We start from the raw sequence: 27,390 nt of genomic DNA, 5'->3' as shown, positions 1-27,390 counted from the left end.
ATTAATTCTGAAATCCGTGCTGGGGATTCGATGAGCATGACGCGGTTAGTATCTTGCAGCAAGTGGGGATTTGAGTTGCCAACATTGCTGTAGAAATTAAATATCCTGAGTAAAAATATTACAAGAATTGCAAAGATTATGAATGCATGATCTCATAGCAACCAAACAATTGGAGCTAAACTCCAGGTATGATCCTAATTGCATAGTTAGTGGATATAAAAAGTCTACACACCCCTGGTAAAATGTCAGGTTTCTGTGATGTAAAAATAAATAAATGAGACAAAGATAAATAATTTCAGAAATGTTTTCACCTTTTTAATGTGACCTACAAACTGTACAACTCAGTTGAACAACAAACTGAAATCTTTTAGGTGAAGGGAAGTAAAAATACAATCTAAAATATGGTTGCATAAGTGGGCACACCCTTAAACTAATACTTTGTTGAAGTACCTTTTGATTTTAGTACAGCACTTAGTCTTTTTTGGTTTGAGTCTATCAGCATGGCACATCTTGGCTTGGCAATATTTGCCCACCCTTCTTTGCAAAAACACTTCAAATCTGTCAGATTGTGAGGGCATCTCCTGCGCACAGCCCTCTTTAGATCACCCCACAGATTTTCAATCAGATTCAGGTCTGGGCTTTGGCTGGGCCATTCCAAAACTTTAATCATTTTTAATCAATTTCCTTTGTTGATTTGGCTGTATGCTTTGGGTCGTTGTCATGCTGAAAGATAAAGTTCCTTTTCATGTTTAGCTTTCTAGCAGAAGCCTGAAGGTTTTGTGCCAATATTGACTCGTGTTTGGAAATGTGAATTCCCTCTACATTGCTCAAGGCTCCTGTTCAGTTCTGGCTAAAGAGAACAGCCCTAAAGCTGTTTGTGGCTGATGCTGCCACCACCATTCTTCACTGTGGGTATGGTGTTCTTTTGGTTTGGTGCAGTGTTTTTTTGCGCCAAACCTCTTTTGGCATTATGGCGAAAAAGCTCAACCTTGGTTTGGTCAGACCATAACACATTTTCCCCCATGCTTTTGGGAGACTTCAGATGTGTTTTTGCAAAATTTACCCAGGTTTGGATGTTTTTATTTATAAGAAAAGGCTTCCATCTTGCCACTCTACCCCATAACCCAGACATATGAAGAATACGTGAGATTGTGGTCACATGTACCACACAGCCTGTACTTGCCAGATATTCCTGCAGCTCCTTAATGTTGCTGTAGGCCTCTTGGCAGCCTCTCTGACCAGTTTTCTTCTCGTCTCCATCAATTTTGGAGGGACGTCCAGTTCTTGGTAATGTCATTGTGCCATATTTTCTCCACTTGATGACTGTCTTCACTGTGTTCCATGGTATATCTAATGCCTTGGGAATTCTTTTCTACCCTTCTACTGACTGATGCCTTTTAACAATGAGATCCCTCTGATGCTTTGGAAGGAAGGACCATGGCTTTTGCTGTAGGATTCGACTAAGAAAATGTCAGGAAAGACCTACTAGAACAGCTGAATGTTATTTGGGGTTAATCAGAGGCACTTTAATTGATGGCAGGTGTGTACTTCTATTTAACATGAGTTTGAATGGGATTGCCTAATTCTGAATCCCGCTACATCCCCAGTTATAAGGGTGTGCACACGTATGCAACCACATTATTTTATTTTTTTGTTTTTACTCTCCCCTTCGATTTGTTTGTTTTTTCATTCGAGTTGTACAGTTTATAGGTCACATTTAAAGGTGGAAAAAGTTCTGAAATGATTTATCTTTATATATATATATATATATATATATATATATATATATATATATATATATATATATATATATATATATATATATATATATATATATATATATATAATTTTTTTTTTTTTTATCCATTGAACCTTGGTTCAGCTTGTATGCATGCTTCATATCTGATTGCGGTCATCTCCCAGGCTTTGTGCTGAGCAACTGGCTTACTCATACTGATTATTGGGGGTCACTCACTGGGCACTGCCGCCCTTCAGAGCGCCTATCTCAGATTTAATGAATAGGAGATCATTTCACGGCCCACCTGTTCACTTAAGCTGGATACACACTATACAACTTTTGTTGTTAGATTTCCTTTAAATTTACCTTTAACTATGTAGTGCAAGGGCCTGCCTGATTGCATACAAATTGAAGTGTTTAGATTTGACCTCATATATTATATGGTTTTGGTAAATCTAAAGGAAAAAATCTAAAGACAATTGTATAGTGTAAAAATACTTTACATAGCGTTTGCGGGACTTTAAATGAGGCAAATTGATCCTTGATTAGGAAAGGTTTACTTCAATTTAAGATAAATGAATATACAAAAGATATTAATGATTAAACATTTCAAGGCATACAACATAATTTAACATGGGTCAGATTGCAATTAAAACCGGTAGGTATAATAAGAGCTGACATGTGAGGGAATTCATTCCTGCGTTGCACATAATGTATATTAGATGGTACATAGTGTTCTTGGCATCTGATATGGCATTAAAAAGCATATCATCTTGGCATCCATATAAGTCAATGCATTTAGTGAAACGCGTCAGCGTTGGTGTCGTGGCACCCCGCACATTGTGTCCCCCTGTGCAACATTATCCACATTGCTTGCTATCCCTATGGTCTTGGCCAGCGGCTGTTCCCCCTTACCAGGCACCCGGCAGATCGTACTAACCGGAAGTGACGTTTCCCACTCACACCAGGAAGCTATTGAATCCTTCATGCCGTGGTAGCCGATACCCGGGTTGAACGCCGCACGGAAGAAGCCAGTGGACCGGACTGCACAGTACAACAGGACTGGGACGGAGCTTTACCCCTCAATGGATCCCGTCTAGAGCCCAGACGGACCGCACATCCATCTAAACACCTGCAGGTAAAGCTGTATGTACCCGAATACCTGTGGAACATTCCCCATGCTTCCTGCACGTAAGCTTGTCTTATGAGGATACTCTTCCCTTACCGGCACATGCAGCAGCGAATCCGAGGTTTCACGGGACTCTAGCAGCTGACCATCACATCCATTCGCCAACTCCCTGTGATCAATCCACTGTCCCCTTTCCTTTGGAGCCCATAGCCCCCTTACATCTCTCTCTGGAGAGGACTGTATGATCCACAGTTATTTCCTGTTTCATGTGCACACCTATACAGGAATACTGTGAGCTATTGAGGTGACAGCGGGTTTATATCCTACTGGATTTGGTTTTCAGGTTGTACATTGGATGCATCCATAGAGGCTACCACATACCACCCGGCAATTGTGCCGACCTTATGGTTCGACATATGCCGCACGGTATGTCAGGTCATTTTGAGTGGTTTACCCACTAGCTGGTCTTGGGCCCATATCACCCCCCTTGGGTGTGTCAGTTATTTCAGCTAATACATTGGTTCACTCTCATGTTTTATGTGACATGCTCCAGTCCTACTTTCATTTGTGTTCAGTGCCACGTTTTATGTTTTGGTTTTAAACAGTGTTATTGCAGTGTGTCTCTCCATTGCCCTGCATTGTGTCTTATTTTTTACCTATAGGCACAAGTGCCTTAATAAAATTTACTTTTTTTCATTACTTCATTGCTTGAGTATCCTTAGTTGGTTTTTCGGTGGGGGGGTTCTAATCTGGACCACCCCCCACTATTTGTGTGTTTTTTTCATTTCGTGGTACTGTGCCCACTTCGTCAGGAGTAAGATGCAATAAAGATATCTACAGGTCAGCTCAAAAAAGCAACCAGCTCCAGAGATAAATGGGGGGGGCGTCAAGAATATGTCTCACCCGGGCTAAGGTGGGAGAGACCAGCCCCAGCCACAGAGAAACAAGCCAAGGACAGGCCAGGTCTGTGAGAAGCCATTTCCCAAGTCATGATATGTAGAAACTAGTATCATCCGTTTGTCTCTGCAATGAAGGAATGGTTGTGAGTGATAGTAATTGTATAGTGCAGTGATGGCGAACCTTGGCACCCCAGATGTTTTGGAACTATGATGCTCAACTATACTGCAGAGTGCATGAGCATCATGGCAAATGTAGTTCCAAAACATCTGGGGCGCCAAGGTTCGCCATCACTGGTATAGTGTGTATGGGCCATAAGTCTAATCCACAAACCAGGAAGATATCCGTGGTCTCTGTAGTAGCGTTGACTAATATAGTGATTGTCCGCTATAGATAGAAGTCTATCGGATAGGAAATGTGCATATTTACATTTGTTTAAACTGGACCAATGTGATGTTTCCATTAAGATCATACTTGGAGTGCAGCTGTAATTTTGCTTCATATAAATAAACCGTGTGTTTTTATTTTTTTTGTTTTTGTTTTTTGAGATTAAGCCTAGTTGATAATCCTTCATCCAATGACCCTATCCACTAGTGCAAACCAGATCTCTACAGCTCATATTAATGTTGCAATCACGTTCTATTTAGCAGAGTTTGTCTATTTAAATTTAAATATGTAAGAAAGAAATGTAGCAGCTCAAGTCATTTACTCCTTTTTCTCTTTTTCTCATTTTTTTTTTCTCCAATCCTTTTCCCTTTCATGTCACCTGTTGCATGCCTGGGATCAGACAAGGCTGTATTATACAGGAAGTGGAGGAGTTAATCTGACTCCAGAATAGCAGCATCATAATGTCGTGACAAAGAGATTCCAGCACCATAGCAACCAGGGAGGATGAGCAGTCAGACAAGCTGTAGTGTTTTCTCATCTACCACTGTCAGAACAACCTCCTGTTCTCTCTAATGCTGCCCTCATATTTTGCACAGACATCCCATATTTATGGCTTTTTTAATACAAATAAAAATAATACCTAGATTATTATATTATTATTATTATTATTTATTATTATTCAGGATTTATATAGCACCAACAGTTTGCACAGCGCTTTACAATATTAGGGTAGACCGTACGGTTACAATCCAATACAGTAGGAATCGGAGGGCCCTGCTCCTTGGAGCTTACAATCTAGGATACCTGCTTGTCTATGTAGGCGGTACTGCTTTTGGATACACATATGGATCATAATAAACTCTGATCAGAGAGGTGTTTAAATTGATTTGTAAAGGGTTTTTTTTTTTTTTTTTTTATTTATTGAACTAAAAAAGATGTACTTGTCTGCTCTGTGCAGTGACATTGCATAGAGCGGTCCCTTACATTCTTTTTTTTTTTTAGTCCCCCGCCAACACTTTCTTTCTCCTCCTTCAGGGGCCCCCTGAGCAAGCCGGGTGCTAAGGGGACACCTGTTCAGGTACGCTCCTGAGCCAGGCTGTGTGTGTTCATAGACGCACACAGTGCTTTTAAGCCACGCCCCCAGCCCCTCTTCACAGGGGTTTGACAGCAGCAGAAGCCTGTGGCCCCACACTTGTGTTCAGTCTAGATCAGTCTCATTTTTTTCGGGTAGATCAGACTGAACCAGTATGTGTGTCTGTCTATGGGTGAGTGGAAGTAAACAGATGATCTGATGATCATTAGTGTAAATCAGCCTACATCTGTGTTTGTTCAGGTCCTGTTTTTTTTTTTTTTTTTGACGGAACAAGGCTGCATCCTTTTTTCTATTTAGATGGCCCTGAATGGATGTAAATAGATGCCATCTGTTGACATCTCTTCAGTTTTTAGGTCTGTTTTCTAGATAAACCTTTTTTCTTTTCTACTTTAGGTTCCTTTTGGTTTCTGTAACAACTTAGGAAAAAACCAGGTGTAGACAATGCTTTTTCTTTGAAAAAAATGTGACTAATTAGATGTCTGTGTAAATGGGGCCTAACAACAAGATGGCGCCTTTTTCTTTCATTTAGTTGTTTATGTATCTTTGTTTATACAAATACTGTAGCTGCTGACTTTAAGCCCCCGTTCACACTGGGGCGACCTGTGAGGCGACCTGGTCGCCGCCCATAGGGAAGCTGCGGACCCGTTCTGATAGGAGCGACACAAGTCGCTCCGACTCAGAAAAAGGGTCCGGAGCTTCTTTGGGGCGACCAGGAGGCGACCGCCATAGACTTCAATGTTATGAAGTCCGTGGCGGCCGCTCCGAGGTCGCGGCGCGCTGCTCGCACCTCGACCTCGGAGGTCGCGGTGCGAAGTAGCGTCGCCCCAGTGTGAACGGGGGCTTATTATTCGGACATGTACTTGTCCAGGGATCTCACGATATTGGCACCCCAGCCAATTTTTCAATCGGCTCTCGGGTGCTGCTGCTGCCATTCCTTGTAATGCCTCGTACACGCATCGATTGTTGGCCGTGAATTCACGGCCAACGTCCGATCGGCCGATTTTCGGCTTGTTAGTATGATGCTTCCGACAACCGACTCTGACTTTTCGGCAGAACAAAATCTGGTGTGCATGCAAAAAAAGTTTTGTTGGCTGTCAACAGAACGGCCGATTTTCCGTCAGTCAGTACAGATTTCGGCAGACAAAAATCAGATGAGCAAGACTGGGCATGCTCAGAGAAGAAAAAACACACGGAAAGTCAACCATCACATGACATCACTTCCGAAGTTGGTTGTTGGCCGAGAAAAGTCGTGTGCAGTCTAGAGCACATTTCAACCAACACAACACTGGACAAAAGACGGCCAATCGGTCGGCCGATAATCGTTGCGTGTGTACGAGGCTTTAGAGAAACCGGCAATGAAGCCTTAAATACAGCCTTGAATACATTTGAGTTTAGAAGCACTTTAAAGTGTACATTTTACCAAACAGTTGGAGTAGTTAATTTTTAGTGCCGGTTGGTGAAAAAGATCTGTTTGGCTAAAGAGAACACCTTACTACTTCTCCTTATTTACAGATTTAATGCCTTGGATTTATGTATGGTGCTAAAAACTAGGGGTTATAAATACAAGGTACAGTTGTATGTATAAAGTAAAATGGTCAACTGCAGTATTTTTGATGTACCAGTGATACCAAAATTGGAGTGCATGTGCTATTCTAAGTCCAATTACCTGGGTCAAATGATTTGACACCCCTTCCTAAGTGTAGTTCTGCTTGGATGTACCCAAAGAAATGTGATAAAGCTTTGCAATTTTGTTATCTTTTTCTTAGCTAGAACTATCTCCTTTCTTATGCCTGTGGGCTATAGGAAATGGCAGGGAATGGCTGCTGTTGCGGTGAGGAAACAACTGGAGAGGTTAAAAATCCTGCCCAGTGTTTGTTCTAGTAGGCTACTGCTTGCTTTGCAGGAAAATCTAGATTCAATTCTACAAAAGGGCTTTGTATTCATCCTACATTTGTGTTGCTTTTCCATAGGAATGAATGAATATTCTTCCAAATATTAGTGAAAAAAGTGGGTGTGGTTGTAGTTAGCCTTTTAAGAAAGGAAGGCTATGGGCATAAGTTAGCAAGAACCTACTAGCCAGCTGCTGAAAGGCTACACCGTGCTGTGACTCCAAGGAGGTCGGGGTTATTCTGGATTGTGGAGGTCCATGTTCTTTACCTGTAAAAGTCTCCCTTGTGTGGACTTCCAGAAGCCCTGACTGCGGCTGGGTGTTCCCATCGTTGATGTAATGTCAGCAGCCCTTGAAGAGTCAGAGCTGTCACTGAAGTGACAATCTATAGCATGGGTGCTAAATCTGCGGCCCTCCAGCTGTTGTGGAACTACAAGTGCATGAGTCCTTGCAAGGCTGACAGTTACAAGAATGATCCCTAAAGACAGGGCCACAATGGGACTTGTAGTTCCACAACAGCTGGAGGGCAACAGGTTGTGAGCACCCATGATCTATAGCAACCCTCAATTTCTACTTGCCTGCTCGCTTTGGCAAGAAGTAAAAGCTTAAAGGGTGAGTGTGGGGCTGCCCCATGTGGGGGCGCGAGCGCCGCCAGCAGACAGGGTTGAATGGGAGTAGTTTCTCTCTCTCTCTCTCTCTCTGATCCTGGCATCAGTGAGTCTTCCCTGATAGGCACCGGTGAGGCTGTGCGCCGTGTAGTCTGCCTTGATAGGCACCGGTGAGGCTGCGCTGATGGGCACCGGTGGGCCTGCCTGCCGGTTAGTCTGCCCCCATGGGCACTGGTGAGGCAGCGCTAATCGGCACTGATAGTTTTATTTTTGTAACTTAATTCTGTAAAACCTTTACCTGTCATTTCGGAGATAATTTATGGGGGCGGGGTTGGGAGGGGCAACTGGTGCTGAGTAACCCTTAGGCTCCATTCACACTACCGCGACTTGTCAGCCTGACAAGTCGCGGTCCATGCAGTGCTACAGGACCCGTTCTAATAGGAGCGACACAAGTTGCTCCGACTTAGAAAAAGGGTCCTGTACTACTTGGGGGCGACTTACATAGACATTCATTATATGAAGTCCGTGCAAGTCGTGCCGAAGTCGCGGTGCAGGGGACTTCACAGGTCACCCCCAAAGTCGTGCAGGAGTCGTGCCGCTGCAGTGTGAATGCGGTCTTAAGGTCTGGCTAGTAGCTCAGGGCTTAAAATTGTTAGACCTGATCTATAGTATTCCTCTTTGCAGCTCCTCTGGCTGCTATATAAAAGGTACGGTAGGGAGGGGAGGGGCAAAAACAGTCCTAAAAGAGGAGAGGACTTCTAATCTTTAGAGAAACATGGCAAATAAAATTGTTTATGAAAAGGAAAAATGCTTCAAGTAAGCCTTTTTAAAAAACTTTTTTTTCCCCTGTGCTTTTGCTTGCAGTTTTTAGTTAGTGACCTGTTCTCATTTTAAAGTACAGTAAAACCTTGGTTTGAGAGTAACTTGGTTTGAGAGCGCTTTGCAAGACAAGCAAATTTTTTAAATACATTTTGACTTGATATACAAGCGATGTCTTGATATACAAGTAGCGTTATGTATAAAAAAGAAAAGAGGAGCCTCTAAAGTGTAGCAATATGGTTACATTTAACGAAGGTTCAATATTTAGCAACTCAGATGGTTGATGAATAAACAGGCACACCTAAATATGCAGGCATCCGGGGTAAAGCTGTCCACATAGACCATCCTCTGCACAGCCATCTTCATCATCCCTTTCCCGCTGCACTCCGAGTGATTCAAAGCCTCACTTTCAGATCACTCTACTGCAGGCTATTCTTCCCGGTCACGATTGCAGACTAACAGTGGTGAGAGCCGGTGGTTCAGAAGATGGTCTATGCGGACAGCTTTACCCCGGATGCCTGCATACTTAGGTGTGCCTATTTGAATCATCAACCATGTGAGTTGCTAAATGTTGAACCTTCATTAAATGTAACCATATTGCTACACTTAGAGGCGTCTCTCATCTCTCTTATATTCTGTAGCTCTGCTAGATTTTGCTTCTAATCCCCTTGGGAAGGCTGCATATTGTGGATGGACATTTTATGGTTACACAACCTATGACATTGCTATAATCTTTGTATATAGACTATAAACCGAAGGACTTGTGGAACGAATCATCTGAGTTTCCATTATTTCTTATGGAGAAATTTGCTTTGATATAAGAGTGCTTTGGATTACAAGCATGTTTCCAGAACAAATTATGCTCGCAATCCAAGGTTTAACTGTATAGTAAAAAAAATAATCTTTTGGGCATACAGCACCAGTCTAATGTACCTCCAATATAGTGCATATCAGATTTTCTGGCGCTGTAAGGATTAGAGGTTGGGACTGTAAAGATTGTGCTCCTTTTACTAAACCTTTTGCTGTCTCCTCGGCCATTCACTGAATGCAAGACATTCTGCGAATGGAAAGTGGTCCCCCCTCCTTGATTTAAGGCTTGTTACACCAGGTGGACTGTGAAAATCTTGCATTTTTTCCCCATACCGCATGACTTAAAAAACAAGTGTCTGTACTATTTTTTGCATGTTTCACACGTGTAGGGAAGCCTATTGAAGTTGGTGATCTGCCCTAAATGTGCCACATAGCAATGCACAAGAAGGGCATGCTCAGAAACACCTTATGTGAACAAGCCCCCACAGAATGCCCTGTATTCTGATAAAACGGACCGGTGCTGTATGACCCAATATTTTTTTACAAATCCGAGCTTTTACAATTATCAGTTGTTAATGCTGTAGATGGTAGCCAATTCCATCTAACAAGGATCCTGCAGCTTGCACAGGAGATCCAGTGAGCTCAAACAAAAAAATAGTAGTGCAGGATCTTCATTCACATGCTAAGAGAAATAAAAATGGCACACTTGCATGTAAAGATCTTGACATTTGGCATAGGGAGTAGGTGAAAGCAACGCAAAGCTGTCAGTAAGCATCAGCAGTTCCACTGTCTCCAGCCAGCGTGCGAGTGAAACAAGGTTTTGACAGCTGTCAAGCCGCCAATACCCGGCATCCAACACCATTACACTCAGCCCTGTGGCAACCCCTGCGTGATTGTGGGAGGGCGGTGGTAACTCGTTTCAGAGGCAAATTCTTCCTTTGTCAAAAACCTGAAAGCAGACTGCAGCATGGGTATGTATAGACATTGCAGTCTGGTGTCCCATCCGTGAAAAAGTCAGATCTGCTCCCAAATTGTAAAGAAATGTTGGCGGCCTGTCCTCTTCCGGCACCCATGTGTGTTGGACCGGTCATCTATAAAATTGTTTTAACGGCAAGGCTGGACATAAATAGTTCTATAGCGATAGTAAATATGTAGAACTGTGTAATGAGTGCCTCCCACCCACCCTGACCTCAAAATGTAAGAATTTATGGAGCCCAGGGCTGTGGCAGCATATTGGATTCATTGACCAAGAGTTTGAAGAAGAATGTGCTTGTCCATGTTTGCCTATTCACTTCCACACGTGCTATTAGCGCATGCTTTGGGCACATTTTATACATTAGTTTATTGATATAATTTAAAACCTTCACAAAGATGCAGTTTAGAATAAAAGTTGCAGCTTCATAAATCAGTTTCTGGTAAGGTCATCAGGGATTGTAAGTAAAGTTTTGAGAAGATCAGCGAAAAAAAGACTGCGTCCTTTATTGATGAGAATTTGTTTTTTTAGTGATAACATTGTGATGCTTTCAGGGTCAGGGTTCTTTCAAACAGCTGAGGTTGTAGAAATTGTAGAGAACTGCAGAGCGGTTCCTTGGAAAATCAAAAACAGGAAACTGAGAGTCATCCTTCCTGTCATTTTTAGAGTTTTTTTTTTTTTTTTTTAAAACATGAATCTGCAATTTCATGGTAATCGGCTAATTCCAGGGCTTGACAAATTTGACTTTGAATCTAGGAGCTAGCTAAAAAAGTTAAAAGCCACTTTTTTTTTTTTTTTTTGTGTGTAGCATGGGTAGTCAGCGCCCAGGGCGAGTGTGAGTAATTGTGTGGGGTGCAGAATGCAGGACGCGAGGTGCAAGCCTTGTAGTACAGAATGCAGGACATGGGGTGCAGGGAACCGGAGAAGGGCGCAGGTCACTGCAAGACATGGGTTGCAGGAAAAATTGTACAGGTCACCGCAGGACAGGGGGCTGCAGGCAAAGGGTACAGTATGTAGTGTGCAGGATATGGGGTGCAAAACGCAAGAGGGATGCAGGACAGTAATGCAATCCCCCACTACCCCTGTGTCGCCCTGCATGTCCTCCTGTGCATCTTCCCCAACAGTAGACGTCTGAGAGCAGAGTGGTTGAACAGGGCAGCTGTAATTAGTAGATGTGATCTGTCCACCACACAAACTATACTCACATCATCGATCTGCAGCTCCTGTGGGATACCTCTTACTGAATGTGCCATCTCCCGTTTACAAAGGTTCGGATTCTCCCAGCTTCTACACAGCAAATCAGAGCAAACCCTTATATTCGTAAATCGGAGGGAGTTTTCCTACATGGCGCTCATATTTTTTTTTTTCTTATACCAACTTTATATACCGCACCTCAGGCGTTCCCGCTCCTTCCTCTGTTCTTCTGGGGGTTCTGCAGGGACACAGGCAGCTGTGGGTGGAAGCAGGAGCCCATGCCCGGCTTAGGAAAGGAAAATTAAAAAGCGCTCAGTGAGGCAAGTCCTCTCATACTGCGCTCGACCACGGTTTTGTCCCCCTGCCCAGTCCACCCCTGACTTCACAGGTCAGGTGCCGCCGCCTTCTCTGCTCCTCTGGCCCCTTCCTCTAGCCCCCGCTCTGAGCCACATTCCTGTCTGAATAATGTGTCTGGGTTTCAGTCAAACACATTACTCAGACCAGCAGTGAGAATGGGCTGACGAGCCCAGGCGCCAGGACGCCATTTCTAGTTTCCATGGCAACCTGGCGCCTGGTATTTGGTACTGGCAAAAAAAGGAGCCAGTTTTATAACGAACAAAGTTTTTTTTTTGTTTTTTTTTCAGCATCAGAGAGCCTTAGGCCCTGTTCACACCTGTTCACTTTAGCCACGCTAGAACGCACCTTCACAGCGCATGAAGAATAGTCCTTGTTTTAAACTTTAACCATTCACATCTGTATGCTGCACTTTGAAAAGTCCGGTTTGAGGGACCTTCTGCACCATATTTGAAAAATGCACCTTCTGTTGAAGTCTATGGGGTGCACCAAAAACACATTGCATTTTCTTAAGTGCACTTTTTAAGTCCCCTGTCAATTTTTCCCAGGTGACAACCACCTGCAAAACACATTATGCACTCCATTCATTCAATTTTAAAGCAAAGTATTAAAACACAGTAAAAGTGCAATATGTGGTTTCATAAAATGTATATGGTCTTTTCCAACACACTAATGTGAACAGATCCTAAGAGCCTGCTTTCTTCTCCCGATTCTCTTTTGTGCAAACATTCACCATACACCAAGCCATGAGGTTGGAATGGAAGGTCACAATTACATGAAACATTTTCTCTTTCGGTCATTGATGAACACAGCTTTTGATCGTCATAATCATTGGGTTATGCTGCCCCCTACAGGAGTAGGACACTAGGCAGAAATAATTTGGCTATGCTCATGGGCAATCCCAGGGGATATACTCCCTCTCCCTGCTATAGGTACTCAGTTTTTTTTTCTGCCTAGTCAGGTGTAAGGACCTAGTTCCTCGCTGGGATCTCTGGTCCTTGCAAACTTTTTTAGATCGAAATTTTTTTCTCCTGGATTTTTCTGTGAGATCTACAATCAACTGCCAGACTAGACGATGGGCTAGATAATCTAGCTCCAGTGGTCACCCCAGTCTGGCCCCTCCTCATCCCCTGGTGCCGACTCCTGGATCTTTTCACTTCCCGATTGCCGCATGTGGAGTGCAGACTGTCCTGGTAGCTGCAGGTGCCTGTTTCTGCTGGGTGGGCAGTCTGGTGGAGTACTCTCCCTCTGCTGAAGGGTAGCTTGGTGCTTGCACCTTGCTACCGGGGGGGGGGGGGTGCTGCCAGCACAATGGGGGCAGGGTTTTAAACTTTCTGTGGGGTTTGTGGGGGTCCCCCTGGTGTCTAATGGAGTCTTTAGAGCACATCTCCCCCCCTGACCACCTCTTAGGCTGCGGGGCCCTCCTGGCCTTCCCCAGCCTCATCTGTATCCTCAGGTCCTGAATCTAATTCGGCGGACGTGGGTCACCCTGCTGAGTCCGCGACCGTGCGCCCGGAACCCTCAGTGAGAATGATTCCTCCACATCTGCAAATGCGCTGATTGTATCTGTGCGTGAGACCTTGAAGATGGAGGACACAGCTGCTACGGAGGCTTTGGTTTCCTTTGGGCACTCAAGCCATCCAGAGCGGCAAAGGTGTTTCCTTTCCCCGCCTATTTTGACAGAATTGTCGCTACAGAGTGGGGGCGACCAAAGCGTCCCCGTGGGGTGCCTAAGTGCTTTACTAGGTGTTACCCCTATGAGGATCCAGCTGACAGGAAGGCGGAGGCTGTGGCCCGCAATATGTTCACTCTGGATGTTTCGGCACTGGGGCCGGAATTCACCATTGCCCTGGTGTCACAAACTCTGACCGAGTGGGCTAAGCTTTTACGCCGTGACCTGGAGGGAGAAGCGATCCCTCCTGCCTTTTCTGAGCTGGTGGACTAGCTGGTCCAGGGGCTGCAGTTTCTGTGATGCCTCTTTTCATGTGGCTCCCCTAGTGGCTCGCCTCTTTCTGCAGTGGTCCTTTGGCCTGTCTTTTGGCTCATGCTGGTCTGTGAACCAGACTTCTGAAAAGGCCTTGATTGATCTCCCCTTTCAGAGGATTGCCTTTTTGGGGCTACCGTGGATGACATTAAAGGTCTCACAGGGGTCAAATCCTGGACCTCAAGGTGCTGAACTGCTTGGTGTGGGTGCAGAGCTTCAGGATGAAGTCCATTCGCACGGTGGTGGCATCCCTGCATCAGGGGGACTTCTCTATTGTTCATTGACAGACGCAGTCTCTGATGCATATCAGTAGGGTTATACTGCTCCTACAGGAGTAGGACACCAGCGAGAAAAAAATTCTGGCTACGCCTATGGGCAGTCCCAGGGGGTATACTCTCTCTCTTCCTGCATAGGATGTCAGTTTTAATCTACCTAGTTCCTTCTTGCTGGGATTTCTGGTCCTGGCAAATTTTTTTTTTTTTTCTGGATTTTTTTTTTTTTTTTTTCCCTGTGAGATCTACAAGCAACTATGCCAGATCAGGGCGACGGGTTGGATGTATAGATCCAGTGGTCACCCCTGCCGGCCAGCGAGCGTGTGCAGACCTTAGCTCCACGCTGGGTCGGCCACGACCTAGTCTCACTGGACAGGGACTGGCCCTGCGAGTTAAACGTCTCGCCAGATCGCATACGACTGGGTCTAGGCCCGAGTCGCAGCGTTCCTATTTGGCCAACAGCCCCCCCCACTTCGGAGAGGGATTCCGTCAGGAGATGGCGCCCGCCTGTTCCGGTATGGTTGGTAAATGTTACCCCCACCCCCCCTCTTCCCTTAGCGGATTTTGGGGTGGACGCGGGTCCCTCCCTGGGACGTTTGGACCCTCACATTCCCGGGTTCCCCTCTGTCCTGTCACGCACCCCGTCTTCTACCTGCCCCCCCACCTCACACTGGGGTCAATTGGGCCTACTCCCTGGGGCTGGGACCATGCTCCGGGCAGGATGTGGGGGCGGGGGGTGGGGGGAGTGCCGCCGGCACCAGACGAACGATCGTGCAGGGGGGAGGCGTCTCTACCTGTTCCTCCAGGGCTCACCTGCCACCTGCTGATCGATCCCATTTTGGAGTCTGGGGGGGTCCTCAGCTGCTCTGCAGGTCGGGAGGGACCACCATTTTCTTGTAGCCCCGTGCTGAGGAGATTGGCGGCCATCTTGGTAAACCCGGCATGGCCATTTTGCGGTGGTTCTCTATAGGAATCAGAATGGGAGTTCCTGGAGGCATTTTTTTTGTGGGTGGAGCCCCTCCCTATACCCTTTCTCAGATCCATCTTTCTTGGATCGAGCTGCTGCTGTGCAGGCGTTCTGGGCTTCCTGCTGCACCTGGGTACAGTGAGTCTGGGGTCTCCAGTGCACTTGCCGGGGGCGCGCTGTAGCCCGATGGGACTTTTTGAAAATAAAACAAAACTTTTTGCCGCTTTTGCGGACGGGTTCCCCTGGTTCAACATGGACCCTACAGACTTTGTGTCCGCACCTGACACTCTTGGGGAGGCCGCAGGGCCCTCCGGACCTCGGCTATCTACAGATGTAATTTCAGCAGTCCTGGAAGAGTTTGTGTCCCGGGTAGAGGTGGCCTTTAAAGGGCGAGGTTCTAAGAGACGCCTTCCGCCTACCCCTGCCTCGTCTGATGTCTCGGGTTCTGAGTCTGACTCAGCCACCGCAGACGTGGGTCTCCCTGCCGGGTCTATTGCCTCGCACTCTGTCTCCTCTGATAGTGAGGATGACATTTCTACCTCCACTGCCACGCAAGATAAGGCGTTGGTGGACGCACTAATTGTTTCTATGCGTGAGATCCTAAAAATGGAGTATGCGACTGAGGCGCGGGTTACGTTTGGCACTCACAAACCATCCAGAGCGGTAAAGGTTTTTCCCTTTCCCGCTTATTTTGACGCCATGGCTCTCCTCTGCTCTTCACAAATGTGTTGGCTCCTATCCTGGCGCTGTTGCAAACGCGGGGGATATTGGTCCTGGGTTACCTGAATGTTTTGCTTCTCTGTGCGGAGTCTCCTACGGTGCTGGAAACTAATTTTGGAAATCACCATGAGAACTCTGGAGGAGTTCGGATTTATTCTGAACCTTCAGAAGTCATCCTTGGTCCCTTCCATGAGACTGGACTACCTGGGCCTGACTTTGGACTCGTCCTCAGCCAGGGTGTTTCTTCCTTTGGAAAAACTCCAAAATCTCCAGACTGCGGTTCAGCTATTGCTGTCCAGCAAATGGTTGTCCCTTCGTAACTGTATGAGAGTTCTGGGACTGATGGTGTCCTCCTTCGAGGCGGTCCCCTTCGCTCAATTCCACAGGAGGATCCTCCAGAATGAAAACCCTTCTCAAATGGAACAAGAATCCAAATTCCCTGGACATGCAGATCCAGCTGAGCCAGGTGACCAGGGAGTCCCTGATCTGGTGGCTTGGGTCCCCGATGCTCGAGCAAGGAAAATCCTTCCTCCCTATATATTGGACAATTGTCACCATGGATGCAAGTCTGTCTGGGGGGGGGAAGAGGGAGAGAGTTCCCAGCAGGTTGTCTGGTCCCTGGAGAAATCCCGGTTACTGATCAATGTTCTGGAGCTGAGAGCGATCCGGCTTTGCCTAGTCCACTGGACCGAGTACCTGCAGGGTTGTCTGGTGCGCATTCAATCGGACAGTGCCATGGCTGTGACTTATGTCAGTCACCAAGGGGGCACCAATAGTGTCCTTGCTGCCTTGGAAGTGGCAGACATCCTTAGTTTGGCGGAATGCTTTGTTCCAGCTCTCTCCGCTGTTCACATTCCAGGAGTGGCAAATTGCCAGGTGGATTACCTCAGTCGACAGGCCTTGGATGCAGGGGAATGGCCCCTCCATACGGAGGTGTTTCAGCAGTTGTGCCTTTGTTGGGGCACTCTAGATGTAGATCTGTTGGCGTCTCGGGTCAACAGAAAAGTACAGAGGTTTGTGGCCCGCTCCTGGGACCCTCTGGCAGATGCACTGGTCACATCAGCTGATGTATGCCTTTCCTCCTCTCAAGTTGCTGCCAAGATTTCTTCGCAGGATAGAGGCAGAAGGGATTCCAGTCATTCTTGTGGCCTTGCCGAGCTTGGTACGCCGACCTAGTCAGGCTAGTCGCAGACACTCCTTGGAGACTTCGCTCAAGAAGGATTTACTGTCTCAAGGGCCAATCTTCCATCCTGCTTTACGGTTGCTGGCTTTGATGGCTTGGCTGTTCTAAAGAACTACAAATACCACCATGTCCAGCCAGCAGGTACTATGCTAAATGCTGCAGCTCCTTCACAGCTGGAAATCCATAATTGTTTCCATCTAACACATTAGCCGCAGTAGCCTGATTTCTGATAATCAATCCAAGTCCCCCCTACCTGCACTGCCAGCCTCGCCTGAGCCCATTAATATGGGGGACACTATTGGACTTCCTCAGGCTGCCATCTCTGGGGAGCTCCACATCCAGATCTTTCTCCTGAGACATGATGGTGACAACGATGCTCCACCAATCCTCCTCCTTTTCCCTCCCCAGTACAAGGCCACGGTAGAGAAGCTCAGGGCTCCATCTTACAGCCAAGAAAGTCAATCGCTGCTCTCCTGCCACCCTCTATACTGTGGCTGAGGATGCCCAAGGCCAAGATTTCCAGCCCTCCCTATGCTGAGACTGAGCTCATAGTACGCATGTGCACATCTGATGATTGCGCACCGAGGGTGGCCTGAGTTTGGTAAGAGCAGACCCCTCCGGTCAGTGAATGGGCTGAGAAAAGCACAGGCATCGGGACACAAATTATAGCCACCATGGCGACTTGGTGCCTTGAATTTGTTGAGACCTGTGATAGGGGCCGTTTTTAAAAGTGATTTCTCAGCAAAATTAAGCATAGAGGCTTGGATGGATGGTTGAGTTTGCTTTGAATATTAAAAATAAATTAAATTGTGTTTTGTGGTGCTTGGATGCAGTGTAGTTCCGCTTTAAAATGTTTATACAGTACATATATGACCCAGTGCTTGTTTATCTCCGAGAAAAAAATATTGTAGTAAGTATGATGTGTAATTGGCTCTGTTGGGGAGATGTGTGGGTGTAATACAGAATTCACAGCACTGACAGGCATCCTGAGACCTGGGGAGCTTTGCATGGTTTTAGGAATCAAGTCAGCATATTTTCTTCTTATTCGCCAAGCTGACCTCTCCCTGCTGCTTGGAAGGCAAATCTGCACTGTCATCAGGCCAGATTCAGCAGCGTTTCCATTTTTCATTCAAACTGTGAAATCTGTTTTTTCAAATTTTAAATGTTTTTCTTGGCACCATTGACGTGTACATTACATGTTCTCTTTACTGAATCATCCCAGCTGCTTTTAATACAGTATATACAGAGGAGTTGTCTGTTTTTGGTTCATTTGCATTTATTTTACTTGCTTACCCTTTCATGCCATATGTTCTGACACGTGGCATACTATGTCTATATTCTAATGTGGTGTGTGTGAATTTATTTTTTGGACCAGGCACAATATTTGGCTTTTTGAAGCAGACCTAAATTCAGAATACAGCTATAGCTAACCATTAGGGGTTGACTTAAATTCTGGTCTGCGGACCAGACTTCTAAAAAGGCCTTTACTGATCTCCCCTTTCAAGTGGATTGCCTGTTTGGGGCGACCTTGAATGAGCGCAATAAATGTTTTACATGGGGATAGAGTACTTTTCCTCCGCAGGTTTCTAAGGGCAAGGAACCTCGTAGACGTGGGCTCTCCTCCTCGGCTCATAAGTTTTTTTTTTTTTTCTGTCCCTCAGGGTCGACTGACAAGGGTTCGGAGCCTTTCAGGGCCTCTCTGGAGGATCCAAAGAACCTGGTCTGGCAAGCCGAGAGCCGGCTTCTCCAGACTCACGGACAAGGCTCCTTCAGCATGAAGGTGCGCGCCCACCCGTGTCGGTGGTGCGGGGGGGGGGGGGGGCGTCTTTGTTGGTGTCCAGACCCATGGACTTCCCTGGTACAAGACAAGTGGGTCCACGAGTTCATTCGGTCCGGGTACAAGATCAAATTTCACTCTTGTCCACAGGGAAGGTTCTTTCCTTCCAGCTTGCTCCTGTCCCTGGACAGTTAACAGGGTCTGTTTGGGGCAGTACAAGACCTGTTGCTTCAAGGGGTGATTGTCCCGGGTCCGATTTCAGAACGTTTCAGGGTTTTTACTCAAACCCGTTTACAGTTCCTAGGAAGGAAGGCAAGGTGCGTCAAATCCTGCACCTCAAGGCGCTGAACTGCTTTGTGCGGGTGCAGATGTTCAGGATGGAGTCCATTCACACGGTGTTGGCCTCCCTGCATCGGGGGATTTTCTTGCCTCTGCCGACATCGAGGATACTTACCTTCACATTCCAAATGTGCTGGTCATCAGTGCTTCCTCCGCTTTGCCATGGGAGAGGAGCATTATCAGTTTGTGGCGTTACCCTTTGGTCTCTGGCCTTCACAAAAGTGTTAGCCCCGGTGCTAGCATTGTTACGCCAACGGGGGATTGCGTTACTGAGCGGCTTGGGCAACCTTTTTCTGTGAGTAGAGTCTCCTATGACTCTGGTGCAAAACCTGGAAATCACTGTACAAACTCTGAGGGAATTTGGCTGGATTCTGAATTTTCAGAAGTCCGCTCTGGTTCCGTTCACAAAGCTGGACTATCTGGGTCTGACTCTTGACTCTGCTTTAGCAGAGTGCTCCTTCCTCTGGACAAACTCCAGAATTGCAGGCTGCAATTAGTCTCCTGCTGTCTAGCAGATGGTCATCCCTCCGGACTTGCATGCGGGTGCTGGGCCTGATGTCTATCTTCGATGCGGTTCCGTTTGCACAGTTCCATACGAGATTTTAGCCAAATGGGACAAGACTCCGCAGTCTCTGGATGCTCAGAGGATCTGAACACTAGAGTCTAGACTACCGATCAGTGTCCTGGAACTCGGAGCAAGCAGACTGTACCTTGACCATTGAATGGATCGTCTTTAGGGATGTCCAGTGCACATTCAATCGAAAATTGTCATGGCCGTGGTTTATGTCAATCACAAAGGGGGCACAAAAGGTGTGCTGGCGGCTCTGGAGGTAGCCGGCATTCTAAGGTGGGCATAACTGTTCATTCCAGCCCTGTCCGCCGTACACATTCCCGGGACGCAAAACTGGTAGGCGGATTACCTCAGTCGGCAGGCGTTGGACCAAGGGGAGTGGTCCCTTCATCTGGAGGGGTTTACTCAGTTGTGTCTCTGGAGGGGCATCTCTGAGGTGGATCTGTTAGCATCTCGACTCAACAGAAAGGTGCAGAGGTTTGTGGCTGGGTCAGGGGATCCTTTGGCAGATGCCACAGATCAACAGGTGGCCCCCGTGGGGTCAGTATCGTCTGACTTATACCTTCCGTCTGCTCAAGCTTCTGCCAAGACTTCTACGTTGGATCGAGGCAGAAGGAATTCCAGTCATTTTAGTGGCTTGAGATGGGCCTCGCTGGGCTTGGTACGCCAATCTGCTTCCTCTCAGGAAGGATCTGCTGTGTCCCTAGGACCATTCTTCAATCCTGTTTTTAGTCGCTGGCTTTGACGGCTTGGCTGTTGAGCGCCAGGTGCTGAGGTATAGAGGTTTGTCTGAGTCGGTGATTCCAATGCTGTTAAAAGCTAGGAAATCTACTTCCAGGAAGATCCATCATCGTACGTGAAAGTCTTGCATTGCGTGGTGATTCTCTTGGGGTTCAACCTTGCGCTTTTTCGGTGGCTCTGATCTCGGCCTTCCTTCAATGGAGGGTTGACCAGAAATTGGCCTGGAGTACCATCAAAGGCCAGTTATCAGATTTGGCGTTCCTCTCCAACGACCCTTGGCCACACTACCTGGTGCGTACCTTTCTTCAGGGTGTCCGATTTGGTTCCTCCAGTGTGGTCTCTTGCCGTTTTGGGACCCTAATTTGGTGCTTTTGGTTAAGATTCCCTTGCTTACGCTGTTTCAGAAGGTGCCTTTTTTTTTTTTTTTTTGGTGGCTATCCCCCTCTGCGCGCAGGTTGTCGGAACTGGCGATGTCATCCTGTCCCTCTTACCTGGTGAGTCAGTGATTAGGTGGTTCTTTGCCCCTGTCCGTTGTTCCTCCCAAAGCTTGTCTCTGATTTTCATTTGAATGAAGACATTGTGTTGCCTTCCCTGTGTCCCAGGCCGAAACATGCAAAGGAAATTGCCCTGCAAGCCTCGGATGTGGTCCAGGCAATTAGGGTGTACCTGGCAGCTACAGAGTCTTTTTTTGAAGTCCGACTCCCTATTTGTGCTTGTGGATGGGCCTTGGAAACCGTTGTTCGCTTCCTCAGCGACCATTTCCGGATGGATCAGATGGTTATTCAGGCCTATTCCATCAGGGGTCAGGTTCCTCCTTTCCCTGTCAAGGAGCATTCTACTCGGGCACTTAGTGCCTCCTCAGGCGTCAGTGAAGCAGGTTTACAAGGTGGCCACCTAGTCGTTGGTGCACACTTTCACAAAGTTCTATAAAGTGGATGTGTTGGCATGTGTGGATGCTTCTTTTGGCTGCAAGGTTTTGCAGTAGAGGACTTGATCCTCTTTGAGGGTACATTGTTTTTTCAGGTGGGCTACAGTTGTTTTCGTTGTGCTCTTGTTGCCTGGTTGGGTACTGTTTGGCCTTGGAAATTTTTTTTTTTTTGCTGTTCCCACTTTTCATGTTTAACACTGCTTCGGGACATCCCAATGGTTATGAAGTTTAGGAGCTGTGTCTGTCAATGAACAAGAGAAAATGGGATTTTTGACTTACCGTAAAATCCATTTCTCTGATGTTCATTGATGGACACAGCACCCACCCCTCTGTGGGGTTGTAATTCTGCTGACACTGCTTGTAACAAAACTGAGTACCTAGCAGAGAGAGGGAGTTTCCCCCCCCACCTGGGGACTGTCCATAGGCATAGCCAGATTCTTTTTCTGCCTAGTGTCCTACTCCTTTAGGGGGCAGTATATGGTTTTGAAGGTCTGGAGCTGTCTGTCAATAAATATCAGAGAAATGGATTTCACTGGAAGTCAAAAATCCCCATTATTTCAAAGGTTCCATCCTAATTGGTTTCCTGATTCCATGCCTTTCTCTTCCACTCTCAATGGTGCTGGATGTTCTCTTAAGGCTTGGCCAATACTGATGCGACGTGCACTCCGACTTTAGAAGTGCATGTTGCATCAGAAGTCACGTCCCATTTAGTGCAATGGAACCATTCTAATAGAGACTTGAGGAGTCTGACTTAGAAAAAGGTTCCTGCATGACTTGCATTGAAGTAGTATGCAGGTTGTTCTGGGATTCGGCTTCAAAGTCGCGGCAGTGTGAAACTGGGCTCAGGCGTATTAAAAAAAAAAAAAAAAAAAATTCTAGCATCAAACTTTTTATTTCCTTTTTTCTTTTATATATATATATATATATATATATATATATATATATATATATATATATATATATATATATTCACAGAAGTATATTTATTATCTACATAAAATCCCTTTTGATCTTGTCAGAAATGCAGGGCTGTCCTACTGGATGTCCTCTGCAAGCTTACTGTTTACCTTTTTGAAGAGGCTATTTTGGCTACCTCCAAAGGTTTTGTACAGAACAGCCACCATCCTAACTTTCTCAGGTCCCCCACTGGTTCTTACTGGCTCTCCTCCCCGCCAAGTGCCCCCTTAGCAAGTCCCTTGCTCTGGGAGCACTTGTGCATGTTCGCTTATAAGCCCAGCTCTGTGTCCATTGATGCTCTCCCCTGCCCCCTCTCCCCTGCCCCCTCTCCCTCATTGGTTGTGATTGACAGCAGCAGGAGCCAATGAGGAGTGAAAACTGCTGCTCTTGTACACATTGTTGGATCGAGATTGGGCTCAGGTAAGTATAAAGGTGAGCTGGGTGGGGGAGCTGCATGTAGAAAGTGTTTTTTTTTTTTTTTTTTTATTCTGGATAGACTATGGGAGGGTTGTAGCCCCTTGTAATGTTTTATTTTTGTACCATTGCCAAACAGGAAGTGAGGAAATCCCTGGAAATTAAGGGATTCTCTTGAGGACCCCCAGGTCACTAGGACTAGTGTTCCCATTGGAATATTTCCCCTCTATTACTTTTCTAAGGATAACCCAAAATTTGGGATCTTTTACTTTCACTTTCCATGGTAATGGTAAACAGGGCAAATAGGGTGAATATCCCTAACAATGACACAGACAGCAGAACTGTCAGGTGTTCTAATTCACCTCCCTCTATCCAAAAAAAATGTATTGCTTTTAGTTTAGAATTTCATGTAAAAAAAAAACCTTACGCCTTTTTAGAACCACTTTAAGCACAGAATTTGAATGACTCAACCTCTTATTAGACAGCTCCAGCTGAGGTTTCAGTAAGACAAAGGCAGATTCAAGGGCAAAGTCTCTTTTAAACCACCTATAGCACTTTAAGAAGCCTTTATCATATGTTAAAGGCCAACTGAACATAGTTTAAATCTGCTACCTACTAGACTAGAGCATAACAAAAGATGTGCAAATCCTTAAAGAAAAAGTTTACCTTTTTGGAACATGTAACCTGTTCCAGTAGCTGCAGCTTCTTCAAGCCCCCCCCCCCCCACCCCCCTCATGACAGCAAGCAGGGGATCTTCTCCCTGTGCACGCTGTAACTATTTCAGAACGCAGGAGGTTGTTCGGCACAGGCATATGTCATCCTCTCCACCTTTTGTCCATTGAACAGAGATGTATAGTAACGAAGTAGAACTACTTAAGTACTGTACTTAAGTACCGAAATGCGGTATCTGTACTTTCCTAGAGTAGAATTTTTTTCTCCTACTTCTACTTTTACTTCACTACATTTTTTCGATGATTTCGATACTTCTACTCAAGTATTTTTTTTTGTGCTGCATAGTTACTCGTTACTTTTAAAAAAATTACCACTGCCAGAACAGTAGATGGCAGGTTGCATAACGCTCAAAAAAATGTGTATAATGTCATTTGTAAATCAGCGCATACGAAAATAAAGGCTGTGTATAATAAAAGCTGCTATACCAAATCTTTCCAATAAAAAGAAAATATGAAACAAACAAATAAATGGTGCTACAGCGCTTAAAGTGCATCAAGAAACTACTAACAAACACAGGTTAATCATTTGAATAAATCATTTGAAATAATAAAAACAATATGATGTTCAAACTTTTGACTTATTTCTTTAATAACTACATAACACAGTACTTGTACTTCTACTTTCAGTACTTGAGTAGAATTTTTTTTTTCAAAACTACTGGTACTTTTTACTTTTAGTACTTAAGTAGCAAATTTTTTGAAAAAACTACTTGCAATACTTAAGTAAAAAAAATGTTGAATACTTTAGTACTTCTACTTAAGTAACTTTTTCTGCGAGCACTTCCACTTCTACTCAAGTAATTTTTTGATCGAGCACTTGTACTTTTACTCAAGTAGAAATTTTGAGTACTTTATACAAGTCTGCCATTGAAGAACCTTTTGCATTAATTGAGAAAAGCAGGCAACCTCCCGTTTTTCAGTAAGCAGCAGGGCAGCTGCTTGGCACTGGACCCAGAAGCTAATGGACATCACTGTAGTAGTGGTGCTTTCTATTGTGATTTCCATCTTCCAGGGGAATCCCATAGGTATGGGACAAACTTACTTACCCAAGCTGGGCTCATGTAAAAATTTGCCATAACTCGAATTCAGCTTTGAACTAGAAGTTTAATTGGGCTTTCAGTGTTTTGCCATTTTTATATATAAAACCAATATCAATTAACAAATTATACCATTTGTAAACCCCAAATTTAAAAATGACCCTAAACCATTATCATTTGCCTTTTTTAAATGAAGCAGATCTTTTATTGGGAGGGGGTGTACGCTTTCAAAACCAGATGTATTTATTATGTGCTATTGGTGGATTCTTGGATCTTTGTAATGCAAATGTTAATATTCTGAATTGATTTCCTTTATTTTGCTTCCCTCCCATCCACAGGAGATAAAGCTTTGGATGGCTACAGCAAGAAGAAATATGTCTGCAAGTTGCTTTTTATCTTCTTACTTGGCCATGACATTGACTTTGGCCACATGGAGGCGGTGAATCTGCTCAGCTCCAACAAGTATACAGAGAAGCAAATTGTGAGTCAAACCTTTTTAATACCTTTTTATAGCACTTCTAAAAAACACTAGTGTGCATGGAGCCTAAAAGGGGGCTTTTAACATCCCATGTTCTCTGCAGTGTTGTTTTAAAGCATAGTTCCATCCATTTTGGTTTTTATTAAGTCAGCCACTACAAAAAGTGTAGCTGCTGACTTTAAACAACACTCGCCTGTCACACAGTCCAGGCAATGCCGGAGGGCAAATTGTACTGCTGATGTAGCTCGGGCAAGGTTTCTGGGATAATTGTCTCTACATTAATTTAGAGACAATTAAAATTTATAATATCTTATAGATATTATATTTATAATATCTCTTAAGTGTCTATTTAGCTTTTAGGCTGTAGTAGTTGTAGATTGTTCCCCGTGCACGTTGTATAAGTTTGCTCTAATTTTCATTAAAGCCATTTTTAATTAATGCCACAAGTTAGTCACACAGATGTATAGTTTACATGGATATTAAATATTAGAGGCTTGTTCTGCAAAAACTCATTGCTGGAGTGTTCCAGAATGCTGGAATGTCGAAGGTGTGGGCAGGGGAGGATTTTTAATTGGTTTTAATCACTGTTTTCTGTGTGAGGATTGCCAATGGTTTGATTTTGGAACCATTTTCTTTGTCTCCTGGGCTTTTGCCTGGGTGCCCCCCCCCCCCCCCCCCTGAGCTTGCTTGGGCGGCTTTGAATCCATTTTGGTGCACATGCATGCCATTTTGGAATGTGCATAGACCCAGCTTAGACTCTCTTGTCTCCATCACTCGCATCAGTGATCCCTTGGGATGTTTTCTTCTGGCATCTCTGCTGCCTTCAGTGAGGATCACAGGTGGTGTTAACCCCTTCTGCTTGGAAGTGTTTGGAGTACTCCTGGGGAGGTCTTAGTGATTCATGTTCATCTAACATGGGTTGACTTTAGGGGTCCTCATAAAGTCAGCGTGGACCCTCTGCCCTCCCCAGGGACCTCCTTTTAACCCCATCTGAGTGGATTACTCCTCTTGTTTATGGGGCTCTCAGCCTTGGTCAGCTCTCAGCCTTGGTCAGCTCTCAGCCTTGGTCAGCTCTCAGCCTTGGTCAGCTCTCAGCCTTGGTCAGCTCTCAGCCTTGGTCAGCTCTCAGCCTTGGTCAGCTCTCAGCCTTGGTCAGCTCTCAGCCTTGGTCAGCTCTCAGCCTTGGTCAGCTCTCAGCCTTGGTCAGCTCTCAGCCTTGGTCAGCTCTCAGCCTTGGTCAGCTCTCAGCCTTGGTCAGCTCTCAGCCTTGGTCAGCTCTCAGCCTTGGTCAGCTCTCAGCCTTGGTCAGCTCTCAGCCTTGGTCAGCTCTCAGCCTTGTTAGAGCCCTGTGCCCATAGTTGTGCCAAATGGGCCCCTCTACCTCTCCCCCAGAAAAACACCTGCATCAGATGTCTAAGAGGAGGATGGTCCTGTGCCAGAATCTGAGGAATTGAGCTTATGCTAGCATTCTGACTAAGGACCTTTTTTCGTTCCACATTGACGTAGTGCGGCTTGACTTAGAGCTGCCTGTGTTGATCTTGCTAAGGGTCAAAAGCTGGGTTCTTTTAAAATTTCTTGATCGGCTAATACCTTCCCTGTACTCTCGCTGCTAAAGCATGTTTGGCGCTTGAGGGAGAGAGGTGTTTAATTTACTGTTGCACCCTGTTCACTGTCCCCCCAAAGGGAGGCATCCACCCTATTCTCAGGGCCGGTTCACACCAGAATGTGCGTGTTTTTAATTATGGCAAGTGTGATTTTACAAATCATGCGGCATAAAACTGCATGGTATTGTGGTACTATGCTGTTTGGTGGCAGCAAATGCGCTGCGTTTTTTAGATGCGTTTTGGGGTTCCATTAACCATTGATGCTATCAGCGAATCTAACAAGGGCAGCGTGTTCCTGTGCCATTAGGGAAATGTGCCTTTGCCACACCACCTTATGTTGTGAACAGGCCCTCAATCTAAAGATTCTTAACGCATTTCTTTGTTTTCAAACTTACCTATGAACTCTGCCCTGTCTGTCATTTTTGTTTCTCTCCACCCTGGGGATTTTCTGATCCCTGTGGGCTAGGATGTGTACTTGCACATCTCTCTTCTTCCCAATGCATCAACACTACCTGCTTTTTGCTTTGGGTGCATGGCATTACATATTTGTGGCTTATACCTTTGGTCTAACCACTGCACCCTGGGTCTTCACCAAAGTGCTAGCCGTGGTTTTTTATTATGCTTTGCTTTTAAGGCGTACCAATTGTGGGATATCTGGACAGTTTTCTTCTCCCAGAGCAGTTAGTGAATCATCTGTCTGCAAGTGTCCTTTTGTTGACTGTTCAGAACCCGCAGAGGTTCAGGTGGATCCCAAAATCTCCAGAAAACAGGGCTGAAACGGTCTCATTCCTTGGAGT

At 45.5% G+C, this 27,390-nt stretch overlaps 1 protein-coding gene across 1 annotated transcript in view; it reads left to right on the top strand.

The window, feature by feature from the left end:
- LOC309565092 (AP-2 complex subunit alpha-2-like) overlaps nt 1-27,390 on the top strand; it is a 201,100-nt gene that overhangs the window by 64,537 nt on the left and 109,173 nt on the right. The window contains exon 3 of the mRNA XM_082269852.1: nt 24,850-24,992. Coding sequence (XP_082125978.1) covers nt 24,850-24,992 — 143 coding nt within the window. The remainder of the gene's footprint in view (nt 1-24,849; nt 24,993-27,390) is intronic.

The sequence above is a fragment of the Pelophylax lessonae genome (genome assembly GCF_965119305.1).
Source record: "Pelophylax lessonae genome assembly, chromosome: 10".
Lineage (NCBI taxonomy): Eukaryota > Metazoa > Chordata > Amphibia > Anura > Ranidae > Pelophylax > Pelophylax lessonae.
The sequence above is the reverse complement of the archived record's forward strand: the minus strand, read 5'-3'. Positions and strand labels throughout refer to the sequence as shown.